Raw genomic sequence first — 12,639 nt, forward strand, 5'->3', positions numbered from 1 at the left:
CTTATTTTTTCTTATTTCTTTTCTTTTCTTTTTTGATCAGAATATTTAATTTTTTTCTCATTTTTTTGTACTGAAGGTACACATAATTAATATTAATATTATTTTCCCTGCAGTAATACAAGTTAATATATATACTCTTGCTATAATATCAATATATGCCTAAAAGCTTTAAACTATGGGAACCTGCCATTTATTGATAAAATATTATAGGACTGTGATTAATGTGTGTCTGATTCCAGGAAAAGGGATAAAAACAAGGAGCACAGACAAAACCTGAATAGTGCCAATAGAGCACACATGAAATATTAAAGTGAGACTCGAGGTTGCGACACTTAACTTATGTTTAAGTCGTAGGACTTCCTTGTATCTACACTCTTTTCGAAATACTCAAACAAGTACAAAGCTTGACTATCATGCTGGCTCCCTATATCCCTGAGAAAAAAAATCAGACAAGGGAATGACATTTCCCCATCAAAATAGAATTCTAATTCTTTTCTTCTTACATTATGGCAACTTCCTGTAGTCTTGGCTACAAATGGCTAAGTGAAATATTACTGCATTCTGTCCTACATACTTGTGGGATGGAAATTACTTTAAACTGGACCTATACAAGGTCTATTTTGAATTTTTCTTATGTTTTTGATTATTTTTCTATTCTTTTGATAATTGACACATACACCCCCATAACTGAACATTGCATTCTGAGCTAAACTTGATATTTTTTTTTAAATACTTACTTCAGGGGGGATTGTATTTTAATTTAAAATCTAAGAATTTTTGAATTTTTTTTGTTTGAGATTGTATTTTTATAAAAAAAAAATCCAAGAATTTTAAGATTTTACTTTTATAAAAAATTCAAAGATTTTGATTTTGTTCGAGAAAATATCTTCAAGAAAGAAGCTTGAAACTTTTATATCCAGAGAATGAACTGTTGCAGAAAGATGCCGAAAACCTACACTTCATCAAGAAGATCAAGAATGAACTTTGGATGTGATTAATTGGACTGAACTTTTGATTGAACATTTATTGTAACTGTACACATTTATGCCAAAAGGGACTGCCCCTAATTTGGCTTTCTGTCAATGCGCCTAGCAAAACATTGGTTTTGCTTTCTTTTCTTTTCTATTTCCTCTCTCACTATTCTAATTTCTCTTAGAAAATTGAATATTGTGTATATCTTTAGTTAGAAGTGAATTTAGAACTACAAAATGATTATGTTAAATGATCAATGGGGAGACTAGTCTCCCAATGATCATCAGGGGGGATTGTAAACCTCAAAATTTCTTAGACTTATAAATGTTGGAAATTTCATACTTGAAAAATTTCCTATTGATAGTGGGTCTTGACTATTGGAATGTCAACCCCATTGGCATGGGAGGTTCCTTCTCCTCCCTTCTTAAGATTACTTTAGGACAGAAACCTTTTGCTGAACAATGGAAAGGACTTTGACCTATGCTTAAGCATAGAACAGGAATTTCTTTGAGTCATGATTGATTTTAGAATTGATACAATGGAGATACTTGGAATCAATCTCCACCCTATTCAGTCCTAACAGGATTGAGTAAGGGCTGCAGCCTAGATCAAAATTTAATTATTCCAATCTCTACCCTACTCAGGTTAACAGGATTTAGAAAGGGCTGTAGCAAAGGATAAAAGATTTAATTATTTGAAAATATGACCTTCAACAGACATGTGCAAAGCCAGAGACCTCTGGGCGGTCCTGGGTTAAGCTAGAGCCTCCATTGGCACAGGGAAATTGATGGACAGGTGATTGGTAGATGTGAGGACTGAGGGGAGGGAACTTGGAGGGTTTCCTTAAGGATAGGGGGGTCTGAAGACTGGAGGGGGTTGAGGAGTTTGTCGGAGTGGTTGCAGTGTGCTCTGAGAAGCTTGCTCTGAAGGAAGCTGAAGGTGGGGGCCCCGGAGACTGTTTCTCCATTTTGGTCACGTGAGTAATAGGGACTGATCTCCTTTCTTTGCCCCAGCTATCTAAGGGCTTGGGCCTTTTGGCCCAGCCTAAACAGAAGGGGTATTTAAGCCCTATTCCCTTCTCTCCCCTTTCTCTCTCCCTCTATCTCTCTATCTCTAATTCCTTTCTTCCTCCTGTTTGTAATTAAACTCTATAAAAGGTTGACGGCTGACTTGAGTTTTCATTAAGGAATTACATAGCTGAATTCCTTGGCGACCTTAAATTAATATATATCAGTCTTTTAAAAGTGATTTCCTTGTCACAGTATGTAGGTGTTTCCAATAGGAAATCTTGATTACTAAGAGCCACCCTGTCCTCATCAAAATGCTGAAATTTAAGAGGGGTATGGAAACTCCTACATTTGGGTTCAGAAACTTGTTTCACAGATTTAAGATAAGAACAGTTTGGCTAGATAGTAGCTTGTGTGGAAAAGATAAAGGGGTCTAGCTTAGTAAAAGCTACAAGTGAGTCAGCATGCAAATGGCAATGAGATTAGCAAATGCAATCGAGGGTTATATGTAGGTATTCTATCCCCTAAGAGGATCTGCTAAAGGAACTGGGGCTCTTTGGCTACCCCTATTTTAGTTGGGGCAGAGACTTGATTGTTGTCTTTAAATAGTTAAGACTTTAATGTAGTGGAGAGATCAGATTTATGTTGCTTGGTTCCAGATGGTAGAATGGGGAGCAATGAGTGGAAGCTACAAAAAGGCAGGTTTCAGTTTTGATGGTGGGATCATAAATTCTTATATTTAGAGCTAAGAGTCCAGAAAATCTGATCTCTTTGTTTTACAGAGGAAGAAAGTGAGTCACAGAGGGGTTAAGGTACTTGCTTAGTATATCTTAGCTACTGGCTGTGATGGGATTTGAAACCAGGTCTCCTTGACTCCAAGTCCAGGTCCCTAATGACTATATCATGCAATCTCCCTAAAAAAGTCATAAAGGCAGCTAGGTAACAGTGGATGGAGCACCAGACATGGAGTTGGGAAGACCTGGGTTCAAATATGGCCCAAGACACTTCCAAGATGTGTAACTCTGGGCTAGTCACTTAACCCCAATGGCCTAGTTTTTGCTGTTCTTTGACTTAGAATTGATGCGAAGACAGAAGGCAAAGGATCTCAGATGCCTTCTAAAACAATAATCTCATTTTATGAGGAAACTGAAGTTTCAGTGATTTATTTGCCCAAGATCTTATATATGGGAAATATTAAAGGTAGAGTTGAATCCAGGCCTTTGACCATATAGAAAATGTGCTTTTTATTATTTAAAAAAAACAAACCCAAATAAATTGCCAAAAAGTAGCACTGTCTAAAAGTGGCATGGGTTCTTTGAAGAGAAAGTGGGTTTCCTCCTCAGTTGGATTTTTTCAGGCAGTGACTAAAGAACCACTTTTCTAGGGTATCATAGGCGAAGATGCCTGTTCTAGTGTGAGTTAGACCAGATAAGCTTCTGAGGTTATCCCAACTCTGAGATTCTGGATTCTACACTATTACCCCAAAAAGGTTCTGAACTTGATAGTAGAAAACAAATACATATTAAATTGTGTGGTAGAGATTTAAAGGTTGATAATAATTTAGAGAAGGATGTAGGGGATTCATATGGACATAGAGTAAAGTAAAGCTAGAACTTGAAGTGAGCCTTGAAGCAGGATTTTGATTGGGATAAGTTATGGGAAGAGAGGCAATCCTTCCACCTCACTGAAGATTCACTGCTTGTCATAGATCTGGCACAGGAGAAGACAAACATGGCTTCCAGCACATACTGAAAAGTGACTGGAAAATACATTTCCATAGATAGGGTGGGCCACACATAGGATGACTCCAATCTCTCATCTATGAGAGACAGCCATCTCCACTTAGATGTGGTTGCTGGTCCTTCAAATCCAATGTGTCCAAAATTGAACTCAATAGGTTATTATGCTTCCTTCTTCCCCACTTCTTTATTTCTATAGCCAGGCTCATGAACCTTCTTAGTCATTCAGATTTATAAACTTGAAGTCATCTATGATTCTTCTGTCTCTCTCATCCCCAGCATTGAATTCACTGTGAAGTCTTGTGGATTCAACCTTAATAACAACTTTCCCCTGTAACCTCTTCTCCTTATTCACACTACCACCAACCAAGCTCATGCTCTTGTTACTTTATTATTATAACATCTGGACTAGTGTAATAGCTCTTATATTGTTGTCTTTTCCTCCAGCCTCTCCCCTGTCCAATATATGTTTCATCACTGCCAAAAGAAATCTTCTAAAGCATGGGCCTGACTATGCCATTACCTTGCTAAGAAACTTTAATCATATCATTATTGCCTCTGGGATAAAAAAACAAACCCATTAGCTTGGCATTTAGGGCCCTACTTAAATTGGATTCAGTCTAATTTTCCAGCCTTTTCATAATATTCTCCTTTATATACTCTATGTAAGACTGAACCAATATGGCCTCCAAACTCTACTTTTCATTTTCTGATATCTTGAATTTTCATTCACTACTCTTTCATGCCCAGCACATCTGACTCTAAATTTTCTGTGATTTTTCATCCCATATGGGGGCAGAAAGAGAAGAAATACCACCATAAAATAAATATTGCAAGGACCGAGTATGTAGTATACTATGGCCTGTGGATAATAACTCACATTCTAAAGTGCTATACAGTGTGAAACTTCCTGCAACAGCTATTGTGACAAAAGATATTACCATTATTATACACTACTTTCTGACCTAATTCATCAACTTGCTATTCTCTAAACGTGGCATTCTATCTCTTCTCTCTCTATCTCTACTTTTGCATAGGCTCATCCTCACACTTGAAATGCTCCCTTTTGTCATATTTGCCTCTTGGAATTCCTAGATTTCTTCATGGTCCAAATCATTACACCTTTATTCAAGAGTTTTCTTGATCTTCTCAATTGTTAGTGCTCTTCTTCCACAACTACTTTGTATTCACCTTTTCCACATTACCTACATTTTCTATTTACTTATGTTTATCTGTATTTTGCTCAGTTAGAATTTAAGTACCTTGCGGATAGGAATTTTTCATTTGTACTTTTTCTTTATACTTTTATGCACAGCATAGTACTTGGTGCACAGTAGGTACTTATTGAAAGAAAGCAAAATTGATGAACTGCTATTTTCCATATTCCATATCTTTTTCCAAATCTCAGCTAAGATATCATCTTCTCTATTCTTCCTTTTCTCCTCAAATTTTCCTAGAACACTTTGACCTCTTCTTTGCTCCTTTCATTCTCCACTTTATATCATACTTATCTGTTTACTTGTGATATCCTAAGAGCATGTAAACATTTTCATACATAGAAATGTCCATTTTTGTCTTTGTTTTAGGTAGTGGGCATAAGATATGGCTTAAAATAGACTGTAATTGAAGAATTTACCTTTATTGCAGTTGGAAGTAAGGTATTTGAGTAGTAGAGTGGCATGGTGATAATAGTAATTAAAAAATTAGAATGGTAGTAGTGTGTTGAATTGATCAGAGAAAAATAATGTGGAATCAGGAAGAATTGCTAGAAGGTTCTTGTTTAAACAGACACATGGTAGTGAGGATCTCATACTGAAGTGGTAGCAGTTGGATCAAAGAGAAAAGATGTTAACAAGAAAATGATTTATGAACTGCTTCTAAATTTACAAAGAAAAAGAAGTTTTGTAGGAAGAATGAATAGTCAAGGTTCTATGACAACTTCATCTGTGATATAGATAGATATTTATCTTTTGTACCCATCACAATCAATCCCCCCAAAAGTAATATATTAAGCACCTGCTATGCTTTAGGAAGTGTGGATAAGGAAACAAAGATGAAATAGTTTCTACCTTAAAAGAGTTTACATTCTACAACATGTACATAAAAAGACATGAGTTTGGAAAGGTAGGATAGAATCTAGTTATGAAGGCCCTTAAAAGCTAAACAGACAGGCTCATGTTTGATCCTAAAGGGAGAAAGAGATACTGGAATCTACTGAATAAGAGAAAGACATGATTAGATGGGTAACGTTAGGAAAATCACTTTGGTAACTATGTGGTGTGGATGATTTAGAGAGAGAAGGGGCATGAAGCAAAGAATAAATGCAGAGGCTATTGTAAAAGTCCAGGTTAGAGGGGATGAGGGTCTGACCTAAGGAAGTATCTGGGTAGGTAGAAAGATGAAAACATTTGACAGTTGACTAGGTATGAGGGATAAGAGAATCTCTGAATATGTGTTTTCTCGTTAAAGAAAATTCAAAAATCTGTAAGACATATCTGAGTACTACAAATAATATATACATATACATATATAGACACACACATATATTTCATTAATCATAGAATCAATGTATATTTTAGAATGCGTTCTATTGAAATTTAAAAAGATATATTCTTAATGCTAGCCCATCCTTTGCTAAATGTAAACCTGTTCTGTGCTTCAGAATGGAAGAAGTAAACAATTTAATTGTACTTACATTGAACTCCAGCACGATCCCAAGACAATCAACCATCAGTGACACTAGTGTAGCCATAGTAATGATGACTGTTGTCACTATAACATGGGAAATTTTTGAAAGGTTCCCACCAAAGAAAACATTAGCAATTACCTGTCAAGAATATAATATTTAGAAAATTGGTCATTCACTTCATATTTATGTATTTTCTTTATATGTGCTTTTTTGACACATAATTCACTTTATAATAAAAATGCTTTCCTGTGATACCTTTCCAGAAAAAATGTTAATTGTGTGCGATTATTGGTAAGAATATTTTAAACATGACATTACTAGACAATATATGTGAACATTTAATATATACATTTATAAGCATATGAATGCATACATAAAGATTTAAAACCTTTAAGATAAAAATCAGAACTTATCTAAAATGTCCATGTTCTTTCCAAAAGTAACCCTTGAAATGATCGGTACTGCTAATGACCATTTTTTGTGCTCAGGAAATAAAATGTTACAGACACACAGACAACTGCTCCCAGCATTAGTGTAAAATATAAACTATCCTTGTGATAGAAAAGATCTGCAGGATTTACCTTATTTCTTTCCCTTGAATACCTACAAGCCAACAACTAAAATAATCTATATAGATAACTCCTTATTTGGAAGATTCCTAAGGAAAGATATTTCACAACTTTGTTCAGTGATCCATTCCTTCTTTGTTTTTATCTGAACTTCCTCTTCCAGTTAAAGGCTATTTTCTCTTGTCTTTTTCTCAGTGATGATAGAGAGGAACTCAACATCATTCTCTAGAAAATAATCAGTTCAATTAACAAGCTTTTATTGATCACTTACTATTTATACCACTGCCAGGTACTGTAGAGATTACAAAAACATGTCATGCATAGAATCCTTGCTCTTCAACGCTTGCAATCAATCTTGGAAAATAAAACTAACTGCAAAATTAACAAGGAAATGCTAACAAGTGCCTGGCAAATAGGAGGCCCTTAAGAAATGAAACTGACTGACTCTCTAATGCTAACTCTCAGTATATTAGGAATTTGTGGATAGTTTATCGAATAACAGAATTTAGAATTACAAGGAAACCTTTGAAATAATCTAGTCTCTTATTGTATATAAATAACTTCCATCAGCAAATACTCATAGAGGTTCTTCTTGAATACTTTAAGGAAGAGAGTGCTTGATATTACTGTTATTGTTCAGTTGTTTTCAGTTATGTCTGACTCTTTGTGACCACATTTTTTGGAGTTTTCTTGCAAAGATATTAGAATGGTTTGCCATTTCCTTTTTTAGCTCATTTTACAGATGATGAAAGGGAGGCAAATGGTGTTAAGTGACTTGCTCAGAGTCATATAGCTAGTAAGTGTCAAAGTCAGATTGGAACTCAGGAAGGTGTCTCCCTGACTCCAGGACTTATAATGATGGGGAGTAGAACAACAACAAAACAACAAAAAAAAAACATTGGGGGAAATTGAAATGTAGGAATGACATTTGGAAACTGAAGAAGTACTTCTGGGAAATTCTCTGGAGGAGGGGGATTTGGGTGGTGAAACATAGAAGGGAGTGGAAGGAGGAGCCCCTTCTCTGAGCCATTTCAAGACACATGTGGAGATTTCTGTCATTGACAGAAATCCTAACATAGAGGGTCCTTGTTTAAAACATCATCTGGTTCCTGTCAAGAAAATTTGATTTCTCTGAAGATTTTCATTCTGTGAACTATTGAGAAACTGGACTCTAATTGGTGAGCAGTCCTCTCTATCCTTTTTCTACCTCTCCCCTGCCTACAAGAAAATTTTTTACTTCAGTAATTCGATTATTGAAAAAAAGTTTTAAGGCGACCTAAAATACCTCTAAACTCTTCCCCTTTACCCCAATCAACAATTAAATCAAATAAGCAGTCAGATAGCAAATTCAATTTTGTTTATTTACATCTAGAGAGTGAGTCCATTGGCAGACTCCATCTTGTTGTCAGTTTTCAAGAAGACACAGGGGGAGGCTTGTGAGGGCCCTAAAGCAGCACATATCCAAATTGAGGTCCCTCATACCTCTTCTTGTAGAGAAGACTTCCTCACCATTCTTAAGGGCTGGCATGGCTACCAAGGGGTAAGCCTTCATTGAGGAGTGATCTCCATTTTGTCTTCCTCAAGTAATTCAGGGACTCCCAGAGGGAGAAGTGAGGGAAACCATTTTCATCAACCCTTTTGTCACTGCCTTCAACCTTCATTTCTCCATCTAAGGAGTGAATCCCCCCAAATTACAGTTGGCTGAGCCAGTTTTAGGGTGAAATCTACTATAAGAAAATAGAAATTTATTTTTAAAAGCAAAACAAATTTAAATACTCTATTCACTGTGCCAGCAAGCTGCCCACCAGAGTTTACTATGTATTCATATAGTGTAGACTAGAATAGACACAGAAAACTTTGGGAAGAAGCTAGTTGAGCTAATATTTGAAGCAAATAGGCTTTCAATAAGCTTGTGTGTTGTTGGAGAAGGGATTAGGACACTCCAGGAGGATAAGAAGAGCATAGAGATATAGAGTCAGGAATGACCATGCTACATTCTTGGTGTATGCAAGAAACAGAGAGATCAGGGTGAATGTAGGCAAAGACTTCTAGAAACCTACATCTGAAATCTAGTTAATTCATAGGGCTGGAAGGGATCATTTAATTATATGATTATCAAGATCCAAAATCATTAGAGTCCTTGACCTAACCATCATTAAGCTAAATCATTAGGGAACATCTAATCCAAGCTCCTTATTTTAGAGATGAGGGCACAATTGTTCAAATTCTTCAGGTTTTCCTTAAATGCCCATCCCAATCTGACCACTCTCTACTTTTTTGAGTCATATTTTATAGTGTTCCCCTTCACATATTGAGTGCTTCAGTTATACTGTTTACTAATGGTTCCTCTAACTTTGTTTATTTGTGCTTTCACACAGGCTTGCCACTATTCTTCCAATGTACCCCTCTGTTATTGTGTCTCTTAGAATTATGACCTTCCTTCAGGGTTCAAAGTGTGATCTTTTTTATGAAGCTTTCATTGAGATTCTTACTTAAATAGGATTACATTAAATTATCTGTTAACTTCTTGAATCCTGTGCAGTAGTATGTAAAGTTCTGGGGAGCTGGGGATGTTTTGTTTTATTTTTGGCTGTTCAGGATCTGGCACAGTGTTTTATGGAAGGTATGTAACAAATTCTAGTTGAATTAAATAGATAAAACATGATAATGGTGGAATAGTAGGGTGGTACTGGATTATAGAATGCTTAAAAGAAGCTAATGATTTTTCTTGTGTTATCTAGATTAGTCATCTAACCCAGATGACATAATGTAGTATATAGTCTCATGGATAAAGACCTTGGAATCAAGCTTAAGTTCTCTCTGTGATACATACTGGATAAGTGACTCTGGGAAAGTCTCAGTCTCTCAGTGACCCAGGCAATTGCTTTTAGGCTGTAATTCATGTATGTGTTTGCAACATGCACCAATAGAAGGAGTTTCCACATCATGAGTTCCCCAAGTAGATGAAGTCATAGGTTTGTTCCAAATTAAACCAAACAAAAAACCTACACAGTGCCTAAACATAATTAAAGTGCACATCTTTGGAATACATTTAGGGAATAATTATACTGATAGGAAGTTCAAAATTATACAGTGGTAAAGGAGTTATTTTGGGACTGGTAGACCTTTTGGCAATCCTCAAATAATACCCTGTATGTGCTCTACTCTGCCTCTGAATAGTCTTTGTTGAACACATGCTGTATACTGAGTGTGTGTGTGTGTGTGTGTTTATTTGTATTTTCTTGTGTATGCCTTGAAGGAAAAATAAAAATAAAGAGGAAAGGTGAAATAGATATAAATGAGGGTACCTTTTATCTAATCACTACTCCCATAGGAGAAATTTTAATTTAATCACCCTACCAGATCATGGCATTTGGAAACAGAAAAAAATATTTAGTTCTGAGTCTTGCAAGATGCAAACTTGAAAGGGAAATAATTCAGACGATCGATGTTCAGCATCAGCACATTGCATCAGTTTTTATCTGAAGATCAGATTTGGAACTGAGACAGGATTGGAGAAAAATTAAAATGGAAGACTCCTACATCTTCCCTGCTAATGTTGAAATGAACTTACAGTTCTTTCCTTTTCTGCCACAAAACTCATACTTAAATCTCTGAATTGGAGCATTCACAACCTCACAAAAAGAGGCCCCTGATTAGTATGTATAAAGATTAAAAGCTGTGAACTTAGTCTAGTTAATTTGGAAATCAGTTTAGAATAATGCACAAAAAGTCACTAAAATGTGTGACTCAATGATATATTTCCTAGGCCTATAAGACAAAGTAATTAAAGAAAAAAGGACCTATATTTACAAAAAATGTTTAGGGCAGGTCTTATTCTAAAGGCACAGAGCTGAAAAACTAAGTAAGGGAGTGCCCACCAACTGGGCAATGGCTCAACAAATTATAGTACAGGAAGGTAAATAATATTATTATACCCTAAGAAATGATGAGAAGGATGGGTTCAAAGAAACCTAGAAAAAAATTGTATTTCCTAATGCAGAATTAAGTAAGAATAAGCAGGAGAACAATTTTGTGAGAACAATAACCTTTTAAAGACAAACAACTTTGAAAGAGAATTCCTGATCAATACAATGACCAACCACAATTCTGAAAGATTTACGGGACTCACCTCCTCATGGAGATGAGACTCATGGTGCAGAATGAGAATACCATTTTGGACAAGAACAATGGAGTTATCTGTTTTCCTTGGCTATGCCTTTTTTTAAATAAAGTTTTTTTCTTATCTTTTAAGATGGGGGTGAAGAGTGAGAAGAGAATACTTAATTGGAAAATAAAATGAAGCAAAAAGAATATAAGAAGTATTTTGATTACTTGTTCAAGATGTAATGGCCCATGACTAACATTATGCAGATAACTGCCTGAGAGACAGCATGATATAGTGGAGAGAGGATCACATCTGACTCACAAGATGTGCCTCCTAAACATGTATGACTCTGGGAAAGTTGCCAATCTCCAGTCTACATAGTGCCGGGGAGAGTTTTACCCACTTAGAATTTCCTTTTCTAATGAAATCATAGCTCTGCATCAATCCAGTCTAACCCCCTCCAAAATATCTTCTTGCCTTCTAGAGCACACTGACTTGAATATTCTGGGTAAGCTTCAGGATATTCACTTAATATATTAAGCATATCCATACTACATTGTATAAATCATCTCTAGGATAAGGCTCTTAAGTCTAAGGGTCTCCTCACTGTGGATCAGTCATATTAAACTATGAATGGATACAAGTAAATTGAATTTTTAATGGATTACATGAAGGGCCATTAGAAAACCACCTTATTTTACTTCCATATGGCAAAAATCAAAATACTTTCTGTCCTCTCCCTCATCTTAATAGATGCTTTGTTTAATTTCTCAAATCCTATTGGTAGAGATTCCAGTGGTTGCGATCAGAGATTATCTAGGCCAATACCATTGAAATATACATGTTTCTTTTTAGATGGAGGAAAGAATATCACTTTTATGGGGGCATAGAAAAAAGTTTGTTTTAGATTTAGACATTTAAGGAAGAACATGACATTTCCAGTTTATATATGTATAATTAAATACATGAACTGAAGGGATTCTGTCTCATACTGCTTTTGTGTTTAAATAGAGTTAGTTGACCAAGGGGAAAAAAAATCTAAGTATCAAAAGTCATGAAAGAAATTTTAAATGGACCAAAATGGTGGATATGGGTATTGTTTTTCAAATTTAGTTGGGCTGTACCAAATGTCAGGAAAAACTGAGGAACACACTTATATAAATATTTGACCTGATGTTAATATAAACACAAGCCTAACCATGATTTACAAATTCCTTATGAAAATTTCTCATAAATATCTGAATGGACAGCAGAATTGGATGGACAGTGGAATGAAAACTCTTTTGGAAGTCAGAGTATGGAGATTCTAGTTCCAAACCAATCACTAAATAATGTAGGACAAGCTATTAAAGCTTTGGGACTTCAACATCTTTATCTATGAAATGAGGGAGCTGGTGCTGATAATTTTTAAGGTCCCTTTCAGCTCTAGAATTTCAAATTTGAAAGCATTTTCTTTAAATCCTGCTGTTGAATAGTTAGACAGAAAATATAATGACTGATAGAAACTATCTTGAAGCCATATATTTACAAAATTGTTCTTATATCAGAGAGCTAG

General features: G+C 35.5%; 1 protein-coding gene across 5 annotated transcripts in view; it reads right to left on the minus strand.

Moving 5' to 3' along the window:
• SLC38A11 (solute carrier family 38 member 11) overlaps window positions 1–12,639 on the minus strand; it is a 93,287-nt gene that overhangs the window by 12,064 nt on the left and 68,584 nt on the right. For all 5 annotated transcript variants that reach the window (XM_007494285.3, XM_016433670.2, XM_007494287.3 and 2 more), the window contains one exon: window positions 6,414–6,545. In XM_007494285.3, the coding sequence (XP_007494347.1) occupies window positions 6,414–6,545 (132 nt within the window). The remainder of the gene's footprint in view (window positions 1–6,413; window positions 6,546–12,639) is intronic.

This window comes from Monodelphis domestica, chromosome 4, assembly GCF_027887165.1.
Source record: "Monodelphis domestica isolate mMonDom1 chromosome 4, mMonDom1.pri, whole genome shotgun sequence".
Taxonomy (NCBI): Eukaryota; Metazoa; Chordata; class Mammalia; order Didelphimorphia; family Didelphidae; genus Monodelphis; species Monodelphis domestica.